Source organism: Elephantulus edwardii, unplaced genomic scaffold, assembly GCF_000299155.1.
Source record: "Elephantulus edwardii isolate Elephantulus edwardi_28Jun2011 unplaced genomic scaffold, EleEdw1.0 scaffold00095, whole genome shotgun sequence".
Lineage (NCBI taxonomy): Eukaryota > Metazoa > Chordata > Mammalia > Macroscelidea > Macroscelididae > Elephantulus > Elephantulus edwardii.
The window spans coordinates 10,551,549-10,577,108 of NW_006399845.1; the positions used below are offsets into that span (position 1 = coordinate 10,551,549).

The 25,560-nt window shown below is 36.8% G+C and overlaps 1 protein-coding gene across 1 annotated transcript in view; it reads right to left on the reverse strand.

The window, feature by feature from the left end:
- ANKHD1 (ankyrin repeat and KH domain containing 1) overlaps nucleotides 1–25,560 on the reverse strand; it is a 165,344-nt gene that overhangs the window by 122,667 nt on the left and 17,117 nt on the right. The window contains exons 2-3 of the mRNA XM_006891229.1: nucleotides 4,649–4,802; nucleotides 3,806–3,829 (exon numbers count right to left, since the gene is read on the reverse strand). Of these exons, the coding sequence (XP_006891291.1) occupies nucleotides 3,806–3,829; nucleotides 4,649–4,802 (178 nt within the window). The remainder of the gene's footprint in view (nucleotides 1–3,805; nucleotides 3,830–4,648; nucleotides 4,803–25,560) is intronic.

A 25,560-nucleotide genomic window follows, 5' to 3' on the forward strand; every position in this document is an offset into this window, starting at 1 on the left:
TATGAGGTGGATTGATTCAGAGACTGGGGTACTCAGGATGGGTGTGTCAGAGGCAATGAGATTGGCACAGGATAGAGCACGGTTTAGGGCTGTTGTACATAGGGTCACTATGAGTCGCAAACGACTCGACGGCACCTAACAACAACAACAACTTTGAATTAACCTTCCAGAGCCCCTTTCTGTACAATATGGGTAACATTAATTTTTCCTCTGCCTTTCAACAAATATACACTGCCCTGGATGGGCTAAGTTTTACCCAGAAATCTGGAGGGCAGCCCCCTGGCTAACCCTTTCCAAAGAAGGGTGACTTGACAGAGTGTGGAAATTAATGAACAATATCATTAATATCACATGCAAGCAAGATTCTGCTAAAAATTATCCAGAAACGACTGGAGCAACATGTCAACAGAAAACTGCCAGATGTGCAGGATGGGTTTAGAAAGCAACACTCTTAGTACCAGCATCCAAGAAATCAAGAGAAGAATAGCATTGGGAAAGTCAGCTGTCAGGGACATCTCTGTAGTCCTGAAGAGCTACAATGTCAGGCTGGAGACTAAGGTGCAGCTGATCCAGGCTATAGTCTTCACAATTGTGTGGTATGCATCAGAGAGCTGGACAGTGACTAGGGATGACAGAAAGAGAATTGATGTCTTTGAATTGTGGTGTTAGAGAAGAGTATTGACTATACCATGGACTGCTGAGAGAACAAACAGGTTTTCCCTGGAGAAGGTGAAACCAGGCTGCTCCTTGGAGGCAAGGATTCTGAAGTCTGACATACTTTGGGCATGTTGCAAGGAGGGACCAGTCCTTGGAGAGGGACATCATGCTTGGGAGGGTGGAGGGACAGTGCAGGAGAGGAAGACCCTCGATGAGATGGATCAATTAAGTGTTTGGGGTAATGGGGGTAGGTGTGTCAGAGACAATGAGGTTGGCACAGGATAGAGCAGGGTTTAGGGCTTTTGTACATAGGGTCGTTATGAGTCTCCAGTGACTCAACAACACATAACAGTAATAACAACTGCAAATATGATGCTCAGTAAATCTAATGAATATAAGATGCTTTAAAAGTTTACAGTCATACTATATGGTTTCAAGTATGCATCATATTTGTCTATACTCTTTTTAGTGGTAATAAAGGACATATAATCTAAAAGTTTCTTCCTCTGAGAATCATTTTCCATGGTAATATTTTAAATAATATCATTTCATTCTTATATTTAATATTTATATGTATTTATGAAGTGCCAGGCACTAGAGAAAAAAAAATGAACAGGGCACAATTCCTGTGCCTAGAGTTTAGTAGATCAGAGATCTAAACTGTCACTAAATCTCTACTTCTAGCTCCAATGAGTCAATAATCGCTATGACAGAAAATTCAATTAAAATAACCAAAATCTTTTATTATTGATAAATTAAGATAAAATGGTCAATAAAAATTTGCTTAATAAGAGAGGAAGAAAAGCTTTGTTCAATAAAATATTACATGTATCATGCTATGCAAATCACAACCATGTAATTACTTTGAAAAGGGTAGCGAGCAAAAATAAAGATGACAGAATACCTGAATTACATGATAAAAGCTGTATTTCAAAAGAGTGAGTGAGAGCAGGTGGACTAATAAATTTGGGCTAGAAATTGGCTACCCATTTGAAAGGAACAAAGTAAGAGCCCTACACAAAAATGCAAGAAAGATCTGGCGAGCTCTGGTGGTCTAGTGGCAAGAAGCTGTACTGCAATCCCAGAGGAGAGCAGTTCGAATCCACCAGAAGCTCTGCTGGAGAAGGATGGACAATCTCCTCTTGTACCGGTCAGGCGCAAACACACGCAAGATTTAAAATGTAAATGCAAAAAATAAACCTAATTAGACTATGTAGCATCTTTAATCTAGCATTTTAAATGTATACCTATATTATAAACACATATATTACTCTGTGTGTGTGTGTGTGTGTGTGTGTGTGTGTCTAGTGGTATAGTAATAAGGAGCTGTATTAAAGAACACAGTCTGAATCCACCAGCTGCTCCACAGGTAAAAGATGGGCAGTCTCTTCCTCTGCAATTTAATGCCTCTGAAAACCTGCTGCAAGGTCAGCTATGGATTGGTTCTAACTCAACGTTCCACAACAATAACATCTATATATGTATACATATGTATTTTATATATATGCATTATTTAATATTCTATTTCTACTACTTTTTTAATGTAAGGGGGGAAAACAGGATAGGGAAAGATTCAGATCTGTTGTTCATAGATAGCTCTATAAGTCAGTCAACTTGATGGCCCTACCAACAACAATGAATGGAAAGCTTTTAAGATGAGGTCAAACTCTAAAAATCATGAAATAGATACATTTAATATTTAATTTTTTCATTTCAGCAAAATCTTCCCTCTAATTAAAAACCTCAATTAAGGCAAAATAAAAACTGATACAATCATACATATAAGATGATAGATTTCTACCAACTTTTATAAAGAGTTATCCTGAGATTTACAAATCTAAGATGAATATAAACTAAAATGATAAAGAATTATTTTTATCCAAGATGATGATAAAAACAATTAAAAGTGAGATATGAGTTACACTTATTTTTTCGAAGCACTCACCAGGTATAAACTTAGGGAGTCAAACTGACAACCATTATGACAATTTTAAATACAAGTATCTTTTCACTCAGTGTTACTACTGTGAGAAAAGTTATAAAAGTGAGAATACAAGTGACAGCATCTGTGACACTGAGATACCGGAAATAATCTAAATTTTCCTCAGCAAAGAAATAAAGTATATAAAGTATATTAAGCAACAAAATATTATCTAACCATTTAAAAAGAGTAAGATTAATATAACTGCTAAGAATGCATGCCTATAATAAATAAAGTTAAAAAAAAGGAACATTACAATATATTTTGTCCAGTATGAACTTATTTGTTAATAAAATTATGTATAATCAAATGAGTACAAAGAAAAAATCTGCAAGTATATGGAAAATCTTAACAATGGGAAGATGTTAATTATAATATGTATAATTTATGAAAATATGTTTAAAACTTCTTAATATAAATAGTATAAATGTAAAGTTCCAGATCACAGGGTAAAATAAAACAGAGGGTAGTCATACAGTGTACTCATTTCAGGAATCCTACATAACATATCCCTAAATTAAAACTAGGAAACTCACAAGAAATAACTAATATTGTATTTATTAAAACACTCAAAAACGTAATGAAATTTTCTTTATATTTAAACTTTTGAGTTTTCTGTATTTTAACAATTTTAACATGAGATAAAATAAACGTATATGCCATTCTGTCAAAATCCTAGGAACCAATTTTAAAAATAAACCATATAATCTTCTAGAGTAAACTGTATGTTATATGCCTATAATTTATGGTAAAGAGCTATAAGCAATGTCAGACTATGGGAAAATATGTCAAAAGCCATAAAGAAAGATTAGAAAAAGTTAACTTCTTAAAATTTTATCTTAGGAGAGATAAAAGACTTGCATAGCACAGATTTTTCATTTCTCCTATTTTAGAACAAGTTGTCATAGCTTTGCATACATATTTTAGTAAAATTTTAAGTCTGTATTTAAATACCTCATAAATTTAAAAAAGAAAACCCATACAATGAAATAAAACACCCCATCTAAGTCCCTGTGTAGTATAAGCAGTTAATTCATTTGGTTGCTAACAAAAAAAAAAAAAAAGGTGGTAGTTTCTGGCCTATAGCCACCAGGCTCAAGACTGAGGTGTTTGTGAGCACGTTTTGGAAGCTATCTGGCTCGAGGGACTGTATTCTGCTATACTAACCTGAATTACAGCTTTTTGGCTTCTCTTAAAAAAAAAAAAAGAAACAAAAAACTAATGAACACAAAAACCCCAATAAAAACCAGATGTGGTTGAGTTCATACAAAGGTGCCTTAAAAGATAAGCCTGATTACATATTTGATAGCAACTTTTTTTAAATTTAATTAGCAGTGTATAATTAAACTACACATAAATTGAGAAGACTGTGCAGCGGTTAAAGTGCTCAGTGGCTAAGCTCAGATGCTAAGCAAAAGGTTGGCAGGTCCGATCCACCAGGCACTCTGCAGGAGAAAGAGCTGCTTCTGGAAAAATCTGTAACCTTGAACACCTACCTACGTGACAGTTCTACTCTGCCCTATAGCATCACTGTCAGTCAGAATCAATTTAATGGCAGCGAGTGTCACATAATATCATAAACATGTTGTAGTTAGGTGCCATCAAGCCAAGTATGATTCACAGCAACCTTATAAACGAGATCTAAACTCTCTCCTATCCTATGCCATCTTCAACTCTAACTACATTTAAAATTCTCTTATAAAAATCTGAGAAACTAAATTTATTCCCATGTTATTCTGAACGTATAATATAGATGGTGATAAGTTTTCTTTAATAGTTAGATGATTATAGCCTAAAAAAAAAAAAATTTAAATGTGCCAAAAATTCATTCTCTGGAAACTTTCAAATAAGGAACATTTTAGTATGAAATGCAAACATTTCTTAAGAAAATAAAAAAATATATAATAATTTTTAAGAGATTTCAAATTTTAAATATTTGAGTACATATAATTTTATATAAAGATCTAAATTTCTAAAATAATGAAAAACAGAAAGCAAAAAGTAAAGTACCTGCTGCTTCAAGCAAGGCTTCTAGTCGTGCCTGTGTCTCTGGATCCACAGTACGTAAATCTGCTCCTTCTGCAGTACTTGATAAGAATATCTCTGATGTTGTTTTAAGCACTGGGTTATCTAGATCTTCTTGGTCCAAAATAAATGATTCAACCTGTTTATAAATTACAGATGCAATATCTGTCAAACTCACATCACTACAGTTAAAACAACTGCAATAAAAGGAAATATGATTTTTTTTTATTCAGAAAATTACCAATAGACACATGGGGCTATGGGAAGAGCCTTTTAGTAGCATTTCAACTGTTTATCTTCAGAGAAATCTAAATTATGTAACTCAAACATTAGACTAACTTTTCCTAGGATACTTTGTTATCCTCTGCACATTATGTCCTAGAAAAATGCATATGGAACCAGCTAGTTAATGGAGCACGGGTGGCCTAGCAGCAAGAAGCTGCGCTGCATTCCCTAAGGCAAACAGTTCGAATACACCATTTGCTTCACAGGAGAAAAATGGGCAGTCTTCTTCTGTGCAATTAAATGCTTCTGAAAACCCACCAGAGAGTAAGCCATGGGTCAGTTCTGACTTGATGACACACTATAACAACTCTTAAGATGTTGTCGTTGTTGTTATTGTTAATTGCCTTGGAGTCAGTGACTCATAGCGACCCTATAAAATGCCTGAAGCCTTTCTATAACTATCACCATTTCTCAAAGTTCATAGTTTCCAGAAGCATGTTGTTTATGGAAGTGGATGGCACTCCTACTCTGACAGGATGTCACAGCATAAATAAGTTATTAAAGCACTGTTTTTCCTTTTCTCAAACTATTAAGTTCTGACTCTTAAATATATTTAATTCACTGTCAAATATCTGGAGTCTTATAAACAGGAAAGCTTCATAAAATTAGTAACATGCCTGTTTTCTCACTGCTCTATTCTCTTGGCTTAAAACATCAGGGATATGCTAGACATTTAATAAAAGCTGAGCTGAAATGAATGACACTGTATAAGCAAAACCAATTTACAGAATATAATAACATAACCCTCCAATTACAAATCTAGTTAATTTTCAATGATTTTTTCTTATATAAAAGTATATACAACCTTTTTAGAAAGCATTTTAGAAATTTGTATCATTATCTTTTTTAAAGCTCATGTCCTTTGTCCTAGTAACTGCACTTAAAGATTATCTGACAGCAAGTATAAAATTAATGTGCAAACATGTTTAATAGAACACTAAGGAAAAATTCCAAAAAGAAAAAAAATTAAAATAGCAATTTTGGTAGACATATTTTGTACTCAAATAACAGACTTTAATTAATTTAAATGTTTTTAAAGCAATTTCAGAGCTTAAGTCATAAAATTAAGTGGAAAAACCAAAATTTTAAATATTTAAAAATTATGATCCACATCTTATTAAAAATATGTATTTATATAAATGTTTATAATATTATGAATAGCCTGGAAAATATTTAGACAGACAAGAGAACAGAAACAAAAAGGTTAAGTAGTTCTCCAAGGTCACACAGCTAATAAATGACAAAGCCAGATTTCAAATTCAAGCCATATGGCTATAGAATCCTTGCTCTTAACAATTAAGAGATACTATCCTACAATTTTACAAAGAATCTAAGCATCTGAGCTACAAGATCTGGCACTTTGCCTAGCTAGTTGGTCATCAGTTTTCACAGTAAATACCCAAATAAAGATGTCCTAATAAAACCAACAAAGTTAGGATGATCTGGATCTATTTTATTATCTAATGAGATAGCCCATATTACAAACTTTTAATTTTCAGAACTAGTAGCAGTGAATCATGCAAACATGCTTCTTTAATATGTAATTACCAAGGTACCATTCTAGACCCATGTCAATGCATACCAAAAGTCAAGTGACCTTGAAATCTAACTAACAGCTTGTGTAACAAAGAGGTGCTACAAGCCCAAGAAATTACATAAGTATTTGCAAATATAAATTCCTGTTCTTTGTAAGGATAGATAAAATCATCACATAAATAGAAAAATTCTGGAATTCTTTATTAAAGTAATATTTTTAGGTTAATATTGCTGTTATATAGACAGCATTGCTCTGTTGTGGTATTAACAAGCAGATTTAACATATTTACCAATTAATCTTTTACAAAACGAAGTTAAATATTTCTATTTCCTTCCCATTCATTTCCTCAATATTTGCCTGTTTTGTTCTAAAAAGCAACATGAAAATTTTTAAAAGTAAATAGAATAAAACAAAGGCTCTAATAACTATTCTTTCTTAATCCAAAAATAAATGACACAACTATGTCATGCAATGGTTAAGCCTTTAGCTGCTAAATTAAGGATCAGCAATTCGTAAGCATCATCAGTGGCCTCATTAAAAAGACCTGGTGATTTGCTCCTTTAAAGACTACAGCTTGAGCTCTGGTGGCCTAATGACTAAAAACTGCACTACAATCCCAAGAAGCAAACAGTTCAATTCCACTAGCTGCTCTGTGGGTAAGGGAAGGACAATCTCCTCCCAAGTGATTAAACCCCTGGATGGTCAGCAGTGAGTCGGTTCCAACTTGGAGGCATAGCAACAATATTCATGGTTTGGCAGACAGTTATTTCCACACTTGTATCTGTACCCACAGGAAATAGATCCATGTATATAGTAAAGCAAATAGGGAACAAAATTATGAACTTAGTTTTCATAACTAAACACGATGAAGGAGAAAAGCTGCTGGGCCTAGCAACTAAAAACTATTGTGTCAGGGACTATCTATAAGGACAGATAATGTTCTACATCTTACTTTGGTAAGTAGCACCTGAGGCCTTAAAAGCATGTCAACAGTCACAGAACATATTCAGTTAAGACTGAAGAAAATCAAAGACCACAGGCCTTGTGAATGTCAGTAAGGCAAAAAGAAACAGATAGTACCTTTCTAACACTGCTAACTGCTCTAAGAGAGGTCCCTGATAGAGTAGGAGAAAATTGGGGAACAAAAGTTAAAATTATTTAAAAAAAAAAAAACCAAACCCATGCTTAGTGGTGTAACTCCCAAAACTCTGATTCTTACTTATCCTTCAAGCCTAGAACTGAAATCATCCCCAGAACTCAACTTTCAGAAGAGGTAATGGCAACAGAGATATCATTACTTATGTTAGGCATTTCACTGTTTAGGTCATAACAAATTCTAAATTAACAGTAAGAAGAATGAGAATCCCCGAGCACTTAACTGTATGTAGGTGAAACCTATACATCCAACAAGAAGCAGATGTCTGAAGAGAACAAGGGAACAATGCCATGGTTTAAAGTCAGGAATGGTGTGTCAGGGTTGTACCCTTTCTCCATATCTATTTAATCTGTTTGCTAAGCAAATCAGTTGAGATAATGGAGTGTATGAAAAAGAACGTGGCTTCAGGATTGGAGGAAGACTCATCAACAATCTGTATTATGCAAATGATACAACTTTCCTTGTTGAAAGTAAAGAGGACTGGAAACACTTACTGGAAAAGTTGTTGTTACAATGTAGGGACTGTAATCAATGTCATAAAACATAATACTATAGAACCAGTGAATGGCAAACCAGTTCCCTCTGTACAGTTTCACTCAAGTCACAATAAAGATTTTAAAAAAGAAAAATGATTAGAGCTTAGGAAACTCTATGGTGGGGTTCTGTACTGTCTTGTAGGATTACTATGAATTGAAATCACCTAGTTGATACATAATATTTGCATTAAATTTCCAGTACCAGTAATTCTGAACAAGTCAGTACATGAGGTATCATCTGTGTTAACACTTTGAAGGACGTATATAATTTTGAGAGGTGGTCTGCATGGGGGTAGAAGTGGGTACATAGAGCAAGGATCAAAAGGAAAAGTGGGCTTGGGGCTGTCTTGGTTTAACTATTGCTGCTACAACAGAAATACCAAAAGTGGATCACTGTAACAAACAGAAGTTTAATAATTTAGAAGATTAACAGGTCTAAATTTAGGGTGACACCTCTAATGGAAGAGTTTCTGTTATCTCTGGAGGAATGCTCTAGGGTCTTCTGAGCTTCTGTTCCTAGGCAATCTTCATGGGGTGTGACATCTTTTTACCCTCCATATCTCCACTTGTTTGCTTGTTCTAAAAGGCTCTTTTTATATCTTGTAAGAATTCAAACGCACTGTTGTCCAGTAAGTTTCACTTTATAACTCCAGTAGGTGTCTCGGGCTACAAATAACAAAGGGAAGAGATGGCCCTTCTTTCTCCTGAGGAGGCGCTAGTGGATTCAAACCAAGGGAGGAGACACATAACCATTGGGTTATTAGTAATTTGCTACATAGCTATAATGGATCAAATTGTGTGCTCCAAATTACATGTATGTATGTAATGATATAATGATTCCCAATGATCTACCAGACAAACAGTTGTAAAAGGATCAAATGTAGAATGTCACATCCCTTAATCCTTTCAAAATTCTGACCCAATGTATAGGATGTTTCCTTGGGTTGTCGTCTGTTGTGCTGTTGTTAAGTGCCATCCAGTCAGAACTGACTCATAGCTGACCCCTCTAGCACAGGTTATGAACAGCATGGGAGGAGACTACTCTTCTTTCTCTCCTACTTATTTATTGTGTGCCTTTATGTTGGCAGTATAACTCTTTAAACTGCAGGGCAGAAAAATTATTTAATGCAAAGTAGAAAAGATCAATCCACCTTGTCATTTTCCTTGTCTTGTACTTTCGTCCTAATCTGAGGGAACGGGAAGAGCGGCTGTGTTTCTAGAATGGCTGTCCATCTGGGAGTCTCTTGTACTGATAGGTGGCTCCCAGATCTGGAGAAATGCTAGTGTCCTTTAGAACTGGGAGTAGATGTGAAAGGCAGTACAACTCTTTATCCACGAAGCCATAAGAAGGTCTCCAAAAGGTTGTAGATATAGGAGCAGTATGATCTGACCTCCACTAACTTCACCAGAAGGAAGAATCCATATCAACAGCAACACTAATTTCACAAGAGGGAAGAATCCATATCAACAGCATCGGTAGCACCAAGAACTGAAAGCCAACTCCTATGAGGTCAGACAACACCCCCCCCAACCACCATATTCCATGATCCAAACATGTTCTACCAATTCTAACACCAGTCGTCCCTCCCATGGCATGCAATCCTTCTCTACTAGGTTTGACAGTTTACTATGATGCCCACAAAATACTCGCAGACAATACTTACAGTGATGGGGTTTATTAGAGATATGTGCTGTCTGGTGCCACTGAGTCAACTACAACTCAGCAACCCTATCAACAACAGATCTAAACCTTACCCTATCCTAAGCCATCTTCACCATCTCCACTATGCTCAAGCCCACTGTTACAGTTACTGTCAATCCATTTTGCTAAGGGTCTTCTTCTCTTTGAACGACCTTTCCAAGCATGATGTCTTTTTTCGAAGGACTGACCCCTTCTGACAACATGCCTGAAGTATGTCAGTCAAAGTTTCACCATCCTTGTCTCTAAGACTTGTTTGTTCCTTTGGCACTCCACAGGTTACGATTCAGGAATCTGCCCTGCTCAGGCAAGTGTAAGAAAACTTTTTTAGCTCTGGCAATTATGTGCCTAGCAGCACTCAATCTGACCCTATCCCTGGCCAATAAGCCTGGGCCTGAAGGTGGTGGGCTCTAGTTCCATCGGATGGCAAACTGCCCCAACAAATGTCCAAAGGCATCCATTTCACCAGCCAACACTCAGCTTTCTCACTCCATGGGCTGGGAGCCCAGGGCTATTTCATACTAGTCTCTTGGTTTCTCTAACCTCTACTGCCACCATTTTATCTTGTGCAGTCTCACTGTCTTTCAATTTCACACTATTTCTTCAGTGTTATGGAGCTGTCTCTAGTTCACATAGGTATCTCAGACCCAAGGATGCACTCACTGCATTCTCTGGCTATTCTCTGTTGATAATCATGCATTCTCTGCATTCTACCTCTTTGATGGCTCAATTTAATCTTGAAAGGATAGCAAAACTGGCCAATAACCGAGTCAGCATTCCACACATCATATTTGCATGATACCTCACCTAAAAGTCACATAGGTCAAAGACTATAGTCTTCAGTATGGACTGCATCACAACATCAAGAAAACAAAGATTCTCACCACGAGGCCAACTAGAAGCATTATGATAAAATGGAGAAAGGATTAAGGTTGTTAATAATTTCATCTTGTTCAGATCCACAATCAACACTCTACAGCACCAGTAGTCAGAAGTAGTCAAGAGACAAGCTGCTTTAGGAAAGTCTGCTGTCAGGGATCTCTCCAGAGTGCTAAAGAGCGACAATGTCAATCAAGAGACTAAGGTGCAACTGATCTAGGTCATGATCCTTGCAATTGCTTGCTATATATCTGAGGGCTATGCAGTGACTAAGATGACAGAAAAAGAATCAATGCCTTTGAGTTGGATGTTGGAGAAGAGTGCTGAACATACCATGGACGTCAAGGGAACAGTCTTGTCTTGCAGAGAGTGAAACCAGGCTGCTCCTTGGAGGGAAAGCTTTTGAATCTCTGTCTCACATACTTTGGGCATGCTGCCAAGAGGGACCAGTCCTTGTAGAAGGACATCATGCTTGGAAGGGTGGAGGGACAGGACAGGAGACAAAGATCCTAGATGAACTGCACTGACACACTAACTGTGGCAATAAGAGTAGGTATGTTGAGACTGTGGGAATGGAGGGCAGGGCCCAGAGCTATTATTTATAGGGTCACTATAGTTGTAGTCAATGAGAAGGTACATAACAATCACCACCTAAAATGTACTATTTTATTTTTATTTATTTATTTATTCATTCATTCATTCATTCATTCATTTCCATGAACATCTACAGAGATTTTGGAATTCCATTCATTCACTGTTGCACCCTTCTCCCAGCTATTTTCTTTATTAGCAATATTCTGAGCGAGCCATAAACCACACAGTTGCCTAATCCTATACTTAGTCATAAGGGAACTCTGGTGGCTTAGTCGTTAGAAGTTGTGCTGCCAACCCAAAGGCACATGGTTCAGATCCACCAGTTGCTCCATGAATCTCCCACGTTTCAATTAACTGCTTCTAAAAACCTGCTGGAAAGTCAGCTATGAGTCAATTCCTACTCAATGGTAAGTAAATTACAGAGATTATGGCTAGAAAAAGTCACGGCAGGTTTCTCAACTATTTCTGGTTGGAATGTAAAATTGTACACTCATTGTAGAAGACTATTTAGCACTTGCTCGATAGTTAAACACATAGTTACAATATGACCCAGAAAATCCATTCTTAAATAACTGAAACCATGTTCATACAAAAACTTGTACAAAAATGTTTAGAGCAGCCTTATTCATCATAGCAAAAAAGCAGAAACAGCCCAAATGTACATTAACTGATGAATTAATAAATAAAATGTATTACAGTCATACAATTGAATATTATTCCACAACAACTAAAATGATTTAGCACTGATACAATATATATATAACATATATATAACTATAAAATGTAATATATAACTATGAGAACATTATGCTTAGCTTAGGTAAAGAAGCCAAACAGAAATTTACATGTATAATTCCATTTGTACGAAATGTCCAAACGAGGTAAAACCATAGAGAATCAAAGTGAAATAAATAAGTAGCTATCAGAGGTGGGAAGGAAACAGAATGGGAGTGACAATTAACAGTATGAGATTTCTTTCTACAGTGACAAAAATATTATGGAATTAGTGGTGATGGCTGCATAACCTTGTAAATATACTAAAAACCACTGAATTGTATACTTTAAAATCATGAATTTCATGATGTGTGAATTACATCTCAACAAAAAACATGTAATACCAAGATTACAACTGTAGCTTTAGGCTGGAAAGACTAACTGGAGGATAGATTTCCTTGAGATCATATAAGAGGTAACAGACTACTCAGGGTCTTCCCGGTCTAGGAGGAAAGAAGCAAGCAGCACTGCTTTCCTGAGTGTCAGTAATAAAAGTATCACATTTACAAAAGTGTATATTCATAAGAGTTTTAGAAGAAGTTTAAAAAAAAACAAAGAGATGTACCTCTTGTCTTCAGAGAGTTTAAGCATAGTTGCAGAAATACATACCAGTATAACTTTTTCTCTAAAAATTGTAAAAAATTTTTACTTTTATAAATTCACTGAGTTTAGTTATCCTGTGTCTTACAGTGAAACCATGTTTTAAGTAAGAAGACCTAATGAAAAAGCATTCTACTAAAGATCAGGACCACCAGGTTTAATTACCAGGTCCCTCAAGCACTGGGTATGGCTTCACATACACTACTTAACTTTTGTGACATTTTTCTTTCTTTCTCAATTGAACAGACGTAACACCTACTAAAACTATGCTACAGTGTGCTATTACAGTGGTGAAATGAGGTATTTTGATAACAAAATACTATATAATTTGTATACCAATGTTCATAGCAGTGTCATTCACAAATGCAAGAACATGAAAACAGCTTAAATATCCAACTAAAACTGAATGGATTGAGAAACTGTGATACAATCCTACAATGGAATATTATGCAGCACTTAGGAGCAATGATTTTGAAAAATATGACATAACTTGGGAGGGAATGGAGAGCATTATTATGAGTGAACTCAGTCTCATAAGGACAAATACTGCATAAGACCTTCACTGTAAAGATACAGACAGGTAACTAGTAAAACATGTGCAGTTTCACGGGAGGGTGGGTAAAGAGGAGGGGCTAAAAGTGAGGAGGAGTAGAAAAAACAGGGTAGCACAATTTGATGGGTGGAGGGAAGGGGTAAAGGAAATGGGAAAGATCTGGCAGGGACTTGAAAAGATGGGGTAATATAATGGGGATTAATTTTTTTTTTAAATATATATTGATTTTCTTAAAGTTCATATACAAATTTATTTCACACTAATTTTCATTCCCACTGTGTTTAATTTTCTAGAACACAATGTATGGGAATGATTGTTTGAAACAATATAAATGAAGGAGAGTATTAAAAACAATATATACAAATTTCGCATGCAAAGCAATATAAAATAAACATTTTTAAGGGAGCTCTGGTAGCCTAGTGGCAAGAAGCTGCACTGCAATCCCAAAGGTGCACAGTTCGAATCCATAAGATGCTCCTCTGGAAAAGGTGGAACAGGCTATTCTATGCCAGTGAGGTCCTACTCGGCAGTATACAACAACAACAACAAGAAAACATTTAGGGAGCTCTGGTGGCCTAGTGGCAAGAAGCTATGCTGCAATCCTTGAAGGCACACAGTTCAAATCCACCAGATGTTCCACAAGAGAAGGAGGGGCAATCTCCTCCTGTGCCAGTCAGATGTGACTCAATGGTATACAACAACAATTTTAAATTATATAAATGAAATTTTTAGAATACAATCCTTTGTAATTACTTTTTGTTCTGTGTTTTACTACATTTATATCTTTCCAAACTAAAAGAATCATATTAATTAAAAAATCATATTTATTAACAAATTAAGCATGACGTATTTTTATCAGTATTTGTATAAAATTTCAAGTCATTTCAGGCATATTTTATTTAAGGTCTGATGCATATGATCAAATGTGAAATATATAGTAAGGCTGTATAGAGAGTTCTGCTGGCAGAGGCCATAGTGAGTTCCACTGCTAACTCAAAAGGCTGCATTTATCCACAATCCAAACCCACCAGCCACTCGACAAACAGGCAAACTTCTCCTATTGCAACAGAAAAGCTGATGGAAAGTCACTATGAGTTGGAACTGACTCAATGGCAAGTAAATTTGAGTTAATAAGACTGGAGTGGGGTAGGGGGGACTCTTTCCTGAAAGAGTGTTACAGTTATTCACTGTACACTTAAAGAATCTGTGTCAGTTACATGTGCAAAAAGTTCTCAATTCCAAAATTTCCTTTGTCCTACTGTCTCTTAAATTTAAAAGTAAGCTTTTTTCAATGTGGAATCAATAAAAATAAAACACCCAGTTATATTTATTACTTTTAGAATATCAGGGTTTGTTTGGTTTTATTTTTTTTTAATTTATCATTAATTTCAATGAAAATTTACAGTGACATTGGGTTTCCATTCATTCATTGTTGCACATTTCTCCCCTCCCAACCCTCCCCCCCAGTACACTGCCCTCTTGGAAAAGTAAAAGTAAAATTCTTTCATTGTTTTACAAACCCTCCCCCAGGTCCACTCCACTATGCAGCCTTCGCTCTGGACTCTTGTCATGACAAAAACACCTAATAACATATCCCTCTTAATCAGTTTTTTCCCTCATCTGTTTCAATGCAGTATACATTACTGAACCCATCTTTCTCAGTCTCCCCCCAACCCTGATGTCTGTCCTGTTTTTCAACAGTGGCACCATACAGTATTTGTCCTTTTGTGACTGAGATACTTCACTCTGCATAATGTCCTCCAGAGTCACCCATTTTGAATAATATTGCATGAGTTCCTTGTTTTTCAATGCAGCATAGTATTACATTGTGTGGATATACCACAGCTTCTCTATCCATTCGTTTGTTGATGGGCACTTAGGTTGTTTCCAACTCTTCGCTATTGTGAACAAAGCCACAATAAACATAGGTGTGTGGTTTTATTTTTAACAATATACAAGTAACTCACCAAGCCTGCTGAAACACATATTCATGCAATTCAGACTGAAAAAGTATTACTTAAAAAATATATATGGCAACAATGAATGAATGGAAATCCAGAATCTCTGTAAATGTTCATTAAAATATAGCCAGACAAGATGAACACCATTTATGGCTATATCCAGATATTAAATACAATGAATTCTGTTCATTTTACACTGCATTGAAACAGATGAGAAAAAGAACTGTCAGAGAGGAATAAATGACTAGATAGTATATGAATGACAAAAATCTGGAACAAGAGGTACATTGCAAAGTGGATTAGGGCAGGGAGAATGGAAGGCGAGACAGGAAAATGTGCAACAGAAAACGAATGAATGAATGAAAACCCAACCTCGGTTAAAAAATCACACACAAAAATACTATGAATTCTGTTCATTTAATGTAAAAGGTTTGGTGATACAGAACAATAAGCATGTAAACATAATGAATAAATCCAAAATAATATGCCTAATTAGTACTCATTATACAAACTAATGTAAAATTTCATAGATTATCACACATAGCCATATTATCAGAAGGGCACACCTACATAGAACGACCAGTAGACCTTATTATTGATAAAGTAGAAAACAAAACAAAACTTGGTAGCATTGGCTCAATTCTGATTCTTAACAACCTTCTATCAGATTCAAACCTATAAATCTTTACAGGAAGAGAATGCTCATCTTTTTTTTCTACCAGGCAGCTCGTTGACTCTAACTGCTAGCAGCACAATAGACCACTCCAACAGAGTTCCTTTGGTAAAGCAGAGTCAGTGAAAAAGAGGAAGACCATCAGTGAGAAAAGACTAACACAGTAGCTCAAACAAAGGGCTTTTAAGCACAGCGGATGTTGTGAGGATAATGCAGACACAGGCATTATTTCACTCTGTTGCCCACACAGGGCTGCCGTGAGTGAGAGCCCACTCAAAAACTTCCTCACAAACCTCCTTCAAAAATGGAATGAAAGCTCCCTTTAGAAATTTAGATTTAATGATGTAATGGTAAATAAAACAGGTTATTTAAATATTCAAAACAAATTTTTTAAAAAAGATGTACTTACTAGTTCTCTTTCTTTCTTACATTTGGATAGATGATCGTATCTTCCTTCCCCAACCAAAGTTGAACCCTCTACTTTAAGTCAGAATCAGTATTTACATATTTCATAATACAGATGGCCTGCTATTGATTTCTATGTCTGATAAACAGAAATGATGGGTCAATTTTCCAAGAGATAATTAATAAACAGGACAGAGGAATTCTTACTGGCAAAAAAAAGTACAGTACTTCAACTTAGTTTTGGTTTATGGCGATGAAGATAGTGAAGCTGATTACTGTAACTCTAGTCAGTAAATTGCACACCAGTAAAAAGTTAGAACTGGCAAAGTTACGTGACAGATATACTTACAACAATCATAAGAAACAAAAGTAGCCTCTTACACTGCTTGTGTACTACCAATCTGTAGGATTTGGTTGTTTTAGCTTGGAGGTTCAGGGTCATGGTTTCATGAGATATGCCAATGAACTGGCTGAATAAAGTGTTTGGTGCCTCTATTCTACCTCTAGTTTGCTGAGCAATGCCTGGACTCTTAAGAGTTTGCAAGCACTTGTCCATGGCATAACAAGGAAGGAGGAGAGTCAGGAACAGGAGGAAGAGATGGAATGTGTGGATAACTGCCTTCTTCTACCATGAGCTCAGAAGAACTAGGGTTGGTGCACAACTATCATTACTGAACATTCTAATTAAAATTTCTATGGAAGAATCCAGATCAAAGGTGGGAACATGTATAAGTTAATTTTAAATTGCCATGTAGGCCAGGTGAGTCCCCAGAACAAGTACCCTGAAATAATTTTTTTCTGAGATAATCCTTAATTCTTCTTAAAAATTATTAGTTTAATGGCAAGCTCTAGTGGCCTAGTGGCAAGAAGTTGTACTACAATCCCCGAGGTGCGTGGTTCAAATCCACCAGATGCTCTGCTGGAGAAGGAGGAACAATCTCCTCCTGTACCAGTCAGATCTGATTTGACAGTACACACACAAAATAATAAAATAAAATAAAAATTATTAGTTTAGCTTAACTGTTGTTGTTGTTATGTGCCATCCAGTTGCTTGCGACTCATAGGGACCCTAAGTACAGGAGCCCTAAACCCTTGTTCTATCCTGTGCCAACCTGTCTCTGACACACCTACTCCCGTTACCCCAATCACTGAATTGATCCATCTCATTGAGGGTCTTTCTCTCTTGTGCTGTCCCTACACCATCCCTAACATGATGTCCCTCTCCAAGGACTGGTCCCTCTTTGCAACATGTCCAAAGTACGTCAGAAGAAGCTTCAGAATCCCTGCCTTCAAGGAGCAGCCCGGTTTTGAAAAAAAAAATTATCTGAGCATTGTGCTTTTTAAAGACATAGCAATATAGAATCAATGTAACAAGAGCATCTCAAAAGATTAAATAGGCATGGTGGCGTGTTGGGGAGGGAATGGAAAAAAGAGTGGACAGATCATGAGCGCTGCATTAGAACAGATTAGGAGAACTGTTGAAAGGAAAAATGATTTGGCATTACATGCATGACAACAATCTGCAACAAAGGGTGCATTACAGGATGGGCTGGGATGGGGGAGGAAATGTTCAACAATAAAAAAAATTTTATTTAAAAAAGATTAAATATGGACACCCATGTTTATCGCGGCTTTGTCCACAATAGCAAAGAGTTGGAAACAACCTAAATGCTCATCAACTAACGAATGGATAGTGAAGCTGTGGTATATTCACACAATGGAATACTATGCTGCATTGGAAAAATAAGAACTCATGAAATATTATACAAAATGGGTGACCCTGGAGGACATTATGCTGAGTCAAATATCTCAGTCACAAAAAGACAAATACTACATAGTGCCACTGTTGTAAAACGAGACTAGCATTGGGGTTGGGGGGAGACAGAGAAAGATGGGATAAATTATGTATACAGCATTGAAGCAGATGAGCGAGAGAACTGTTTAAAAGGGATATATGATTAGGTATTATCGTCATGACAGGAGTCCAGAACGAAGGCTGCATACTGGAGTGACTTGAGGGGAGAGATTGTATAACAATGAAAGACTTTTACTTTTCAAAATGAAGGCTGCATAGTGGAGTGGACTTGGGGGGAGGGGCTGTATAATAATGAAAGAATTTTTCTTTTACTTTTCAAAGAGAAGAGCGAACTGCGGGTTGGGGTGGTTGGGCAGGGAGAAAAGTGCAAAAATGAATGAATGAAAATTTTAAAAAAAAGATGCTTAGATAGGGTAGATGCAGCCAAATTTGCGGATCTCGATTTGATGCAGATAAAGTGTTTTAATCACAGTTTTCTCAATACAACATCTAGCAATCTCTAGTAAGAAAGCAAGCAAATGAAACACATCGCATAGCAGGTGAAAAAATTATTACTTCTTTTAAGGTTACATTTGACCTATTCCATTTTTCACTGCATATCTATCTATTCATTTGCCAAGTATGATAAAACCATAGTATGCATCAGATAATTTTAATAAATAATATCTTAGTTATCTAGTACTACTATAACATAAATACCATTAAGTGTATTTAAGAAAAATAAATTCATTCTCTTAAAAAGGAAAAAAATTAAATATGGAATTTAGGAGGCAGTGAGTTTACATTAATAGAGGAGAAGAACTGAGAAAAACAGGGTTAGAATAATTGACCAACTCAAATGTAATCAATGTCACTCAATTGTACATGCAGAAACTATTGAATTGCTACATGTCCTGCTATGGTATATTTTCAACAACAAATAAGAAATTAAAACAACAAAAATTTTAAAACCAGAGTAATCCAAAATTTCAGCAGGAGTTGTTGATGTGTACTGTCAAGATGAAACCCATAGCTGACCTTCCAGTGAGTTTTCTGAGGCAGTTAATTGCATAGGAGGAGAATGCCCATCTTTCTCCTGTGGAGCAGCTGGTGGATTCGAACCATATACCTATGGGTTGTCAGCATAACTGCTTACCACAGCCATCAGAGCTCCCTTCAGCAGCAATTATTGTTGTTATGTGCCGTTGAGTTGCTTGTGAGTCATAGCGACCCTATGTACAACAGCCCTAAACCCTGCTCTGTCCTGTGCCAATCACACTGCCTGACACACCCATCCCGATTACCCCAGTCACTGAACCAGTCCACCTCATAGAGGGCCTTCCCCTCCTGCGCTGTCCCTCCACCCTCCCAAGCATGATGTCCGTCTCCAAGGACCTGTCTGTCCCTCCTTATAACATGTCCAAAGTATGCCAGACGAAATATCAACTACAAATATGCTCAAGGTCCACCCAAAGGAAGAAAGGAATATACAAATTTAGACTAAAATAAGAACAAAAGTAGAAATGAGCTAGGGAGCTCTGGTGGCCTAGTGGCAAGAAGGTGCCCTGTAATTCCAGAGGAGCATGGTTCGAATCCACCAGATGCTCTGCTGGAGAAGGAGGGACAATCTCCTCCTATACCAGTCAGATCTGATTTGATGGTACACACACAACAAAAATAGTAAAATAAAATTAAACAGCAAGCACAGAAAAAAAAAAAGAAATGAGTTTTAATAATATAAAAAGGCTCAATAATATCAGTATCATCATCTTGAGGTATTAGAAAGAGGTTATACTTGTTAACTTAAAATTTCAGGGGAGCTCTGGTGGCCTAGTGGAAAGGAGCTGCAACTACAATCCCAGAGGTGCACGGTTCAAATCCACCAGATGCTCTCCTCCTGTACCAGTCAGATCTGATTTGACGGTACACTCACACAAAAAAATAATAAAATTTAAAAAAAAAAATAAAATTTTAAAGTTTCCTTCTAAAAAGTGTACTCTAGTTTCAGACCCACAAACTCCTCAAAAAACATAGATAATACCTCGGGATTTTTGGAACAGTTAGCAATACAGAGCACAAAGGAGAATCATCCTGCTTTTCCTAATTCTAAATTGAAGCTGAAAAAAAAATAATGGTATTTTGCTCAGCCACAAACACTTCTATTATTAAAGTTTTAATACAGAATGTTTCAAGTCTCTAAATTTCAAGTAGAAGAAAGGTCCTTTTAAAACAGCAGCTATCATTAACTTCATTTTAAAAAACAGTATCCACTATATTGTAAAAAAATGCATTTGAATAGTTGGAGGAAAACCAATTTGCCTTATAAAGTGTTACAATAGAAAGAAGTAAAAACAGAACTGTGAATTGTATCCTCCAAAAGATACATGGAAGTCCTGATCCCTATACCTGTGAATGAGCCCTTAATGGAAACAAGAGCTTTGCAGACATAACTGGCTAACAGGAGCCTATACTGGAGCAGGGTAGACTTTAAACTTCATATGAATGACATCCTTAAAAAAACAGTAGAGACAGAGACACACAGTTCGAATGTCTTCTAGCAACAGTGAAGGAAATTGCTGCCAGGTAAGCCGGGCCACATGAAGATAGGATCGGAGACTGAAATTATCTGGAGCCACCAAAAGCTGGGAGACAAAAAAGAACCTATGTTAGTGCCTTTAGAGAGAGCAAGATTCTGCCAGCATACCGAATTCCGTTTCTAGCCTCTCTAACACAATAAATTTGTTATTTTAAACAACTCATTATGTAATCTTTTGTTGCAGGGACTCTGGTGGTGTCTTAAATTAAGCATCAGGCTTCTAGCTGAAGGTCAGTGGTTCAAATCCACAGCAGCTTTCAGAAAGAGAAAAAAACCACAAACAAACAACACAACAAATCAACCAGTCTGCATCTGTAAATTCGCAGACTTGTACACCTTATAGAGAGCCTCACATGTACCAGAATTTTTCATATATCATTCTTTTTCAGTAATTTGAATTATTTAATGAAGTAGATGGATCCTCATTTTAATTAACTGAAACTCAGGAAAGTTAAAGTGGTTTGCACAAGGTCATAAAACCATGCAGAAGAATTCTGAAGTCATGTGTTAGAGACTCCAAACCTCACAAATTTATCACTATACCTAACTCTATAAGTTGGTCTCCTATAACTCACTGCCATCAAGTCAGAACCAACCCATAGCTGAATCTCCATTGGGTTTCCAATGCTGTAAAGTGCCCATCTAAGGGTAGCTACTGCTCAATTCACCAGAGAAAAGTGGCCTTTGAGTCAGCAGTACAATCCCCTGATGACTATGCCACCAGGACTCCTTGCATCTTCAGTACATTAGAGTAAAACCAAAACAAATACAAACAATTCAAGTAAACAGAGACTCGACAGTTTTTCTAAAGTAGCAGTTTAATAGTAACAGTAACATCAGGAATGTGGGCAGAAAAGTTCTTAAAACTAAATGTAACATTTTCAAAACTATCTCTTCTTCCCTCAGAGTTCTTCAATGAATAGTGAAGTCATTCATGCTTTCATTTAGTAACTTCTGACTGCTAAATCTGCAATACTGCTAACCAGCACATAAACAATAACAACAAAAATGTTAACACTAAATATGTTTAAAAAGAAGACTATTGCTAAAAAGAACATTAGAAAAATCACAATGAAATACCTGACAATATCATGGAAATCTTAATGCTGAAAGAAGTTACTCTATTTTTTTTCTCTGTCATAATAAAAGGGTATGACATATTTTAACAAATAGACACTGCCCTGGATGTGCTAAGTAAGTTGTGCCGAGAATTCTGGAGGACAACCAGTAGCCAACCGACTGTAAGAGATCTATATTTGTTCCCATTCCTAAGAAAGGTGACCAAACAGAGTGCTGGAAATTATTGAACAATATCATTAGTATCACACGCAAGCAAGATTCTGCTGAAAATTATCCAAAAACAACTGGAGCTGTTCATCAACAGAGAACTGCAAGATGTGCTGGCTGGGTTTAGAAGAGGTCGTGGTACTAGGGATATTATAGCTGATGTTAGATGGATCTTGGCTGAAAGCAGAGAGTACCAAAGGAATGTCTATCTGTGTTTCATTGATTATGCAAAGGCATTTGACTGTGCAGATCACAACACACTGTAGGGTAGTAAGGGTAGGTTTGTCAGAGACAGTAAAATTTGCACAAGATAGAAGAGGTTTCAGGGCTATTGTACATAGGGTAGCTATGAATCAGAGTTGAATCAATGGCATATAACAATAAAAGGGTAGGAGTAAAGTCAGAAAGAAGTTTGACCTTTCCTTATTACCTTATATAGAAAATATACATTGAATACTGCAAAGAAATACTCAGTGAATATGGACATGGAATAAAAAAACCCAAAAGGTTTGGCATTTCTCAAGCTGAAAACCTGAAGGAAAAAAAAAATCTAGCCTGAGGTACAATATTTGAAGGATGGAAAGAATATACATAGTCACTACACCAAAAAGAACTGGTCAATGCTGAACCATTATGGAGGCAGTACAGGAACAAGATCAATGATACTAGAAGCAGCCCAGCCCACAATGAAAACACTAGTGAAAAATAAGGCTCCAGGAGTTAACAGAATACCTATTGAAATATTTCTAGAAACAGTGAAGCTCTGGAAATGTTCATCTGTCATGTCAAGAAATTTGAAAGACAGTTTAGTCAAGAGACTGAAAGAGACTCATATTTGTTTATATCCTCAAAAATGGTTATACAACAACATGTGTAAATTATCACTGCCATTAATACCAAAAGCAGATAAAATCTTGCTAAGGATAACTGAAAAATATTGGAGAGTATATAAATGAGGTAATGCCAGAATTCAAGCTGGATTCAGAAGATACAATGGAATGAGGGACATTATTGCTGATGTCAGATGGATCACAGGTGAAAGAAAATACCAGAAAGAGGCTTATTGGGTTTTACTGATTGTTGTTGCTACTGTTATGTGCTGTTGAGTTGCCTGGACTCATAGCGACCCTTCATACAATAGATTTGAACCCTGACCTATCCTGAGCCAGTCTCACTGTCTCGACTACCTACCCCTATTACTCCAGATACTGTAATTATGTATATTGATTATGCCAAAGCATTTATTTTTAACTCTGTGGATAAAAATATATAATATTTAGATAATAATTTGTTGTTGGTATTATCAAGTAACCCATGACTCATAGCGACCCTATGTACAGCTGCTCTGAACCCTGCCCTGTTCTGAGCCAGTCTCACTAATTCCGACACATCAAACTCCTTTGCCCCAGTTACTGTGTCAATCAATCTTATCCAGGATCTTCTTCTCCTGCACTGTCCCTCCACCCTTCTGATCCTGATGTCCTTCTCCAAGAACACATTCATTTTTCAAGGAGATCAATAGGCAAAGTGTCAAGTTTATTTGGAAATGAAGTGGGAGGCATAGCACTGACCTCAGAACCTAATACACAGCAGCAGTAACCAAAACAGCATGGTACTAGTACAATGACAGGTATCAATGGAACAGAATTGAGAATCCAGAAATGGATTGACTCATCTATCTATGGTCAGCTGATATTTAACAAGGAAATAAAACCTATCAAATGGGGAAATGACAACCTCTTTAATAAACGGTGCTGGCAAAACTGTACTGCTACCTGCAGAAAGCTGAAACAGGATCCACATCTCACACCATACCCTAAAATCAACTCAAGGTAGATCAGAGACCTGGAAATAAAGCCCAAAACCATAAAGTTCTTAAGAGACAAACTGAAATCAAGCTTAGAAAGCCTAGTCTACGGTATAAAGAGACTGCCAAAGTGCTCGCTTCGGCAGCACATATACTAAAATTGGAACGATACAGAGAAGATCAGCAAGAAGTGTTGCATGAAAAAAATAAAAATAAAAAAAAAGAGACTGCCAAATACAGCCAGAAATGCACAATCTGAAGAGGATAAAATTGATGAATAGGATCTTCTAAAGATTAAATCTCTGTGCTCATCAAAAACTTTGCAACCGGGTGAAAACAAAACCTACTGACTGGGAATGAACATTTGGCAATACCATCTCAGAGAAGGGTGTCATTAACAGAAGTTTACAGAATACCCCTGGGCCTCCAGAAGAAAAAGACTGATAACAAACCTAATTACAAAATGGGCAGAAGGCATGGAAAGACTTTTCAGAGGAGGACATTGTATGGTCAACAGACTCATGAAGAAATGCTCAAAATCACTGACAATAAGAGAGATATAAATCAAAACCAGAATGACATACCATCTTACACAGCAAGTAAGACAATTCTTATACATTGCTGGTGGAATTGTAAAATGGTATACCACTCCAGAAGGCAGTTTGGTGTTTCCTCAAAAAAGCTGAACATATGACCTAGCTATCCCACTGCTTAGAATATACCCTGAGAAAATGAGAACTGAGGTACAGAGACTTGTACACCAGTGTTCATAGCAACATTATTCACCATAGCAAGAACAGTGAAACAAGTCCAAATGCCCAACCACAATGGAATGGATTGAAAAATTATGGCACAGTCGCATAATGGAATACTATGCAGCTCGCAGGAGCAATGATTTTATAAATTACTACCTGGGACTGGAGAGCATTATGCTAAGTGAATTAACTCAGTCCCATAAGGACAAGAATGTGTACAAGGATCCAAGGTGGATAGGGGAGCAGAAGGGTAAGGATGGGGGTGGGGATGACTTAATCATAGGGTTGTACAATATGATGGGTGGAGAGAGGGGTGGATCAAGGAAAGGGGAGAGATCCAGAGTGAAAAACAATGTAAACAAACTTTGTAAGTAAACCAATATAAAATATTTTTTTTTAAAGAGTTGTTATTTTTGTTAGGTGCCATCAACAATGACTCAGCACCTTTATGAACAACAGATCTGAACCTTGCTCTATCCTGAACAATCCTTACTATCTCTGATATGCTTGAGCCCAATGTTACAGTCACTGCCAATTCACACCAAAGAGGCTCTACATCTTTCACTTACCCTCTGCCTTTCTCAGCATGATACATTTCTCCAAGGTCTAAAAATATGCCCAAAGTTGTTGTTGTTATGTGCCATCGAGTCGTTTGCAACTCATAGCGACCCTATGTACAACAGCCCTAAACCATGTTCTGTCCTGTGCCAATCGCAATGCCTGACACACCCATCCCGATTATTCCAGTCACTGAATCCAGCTCATAGAGAGTCTTCCCCTCCTGTGCTGTCCCTCCACCCTCCCAAGCATGATGTCCCTCTCCAAGGACCCGTCCCTTCTTACAACATGTCCAAAGTATGTCAGACGAAGCCCCAGAATCCTTGCCTCCAAGGAGTAGCCTGGCTTAACCCTCTCCAGGATGAATCTGTTTTCTTGGCAGTCCACGGTACATTCAATACTCTTCTCCAGCACCACAGCTCAAAGGCATCAATTCTCCTTCTATCC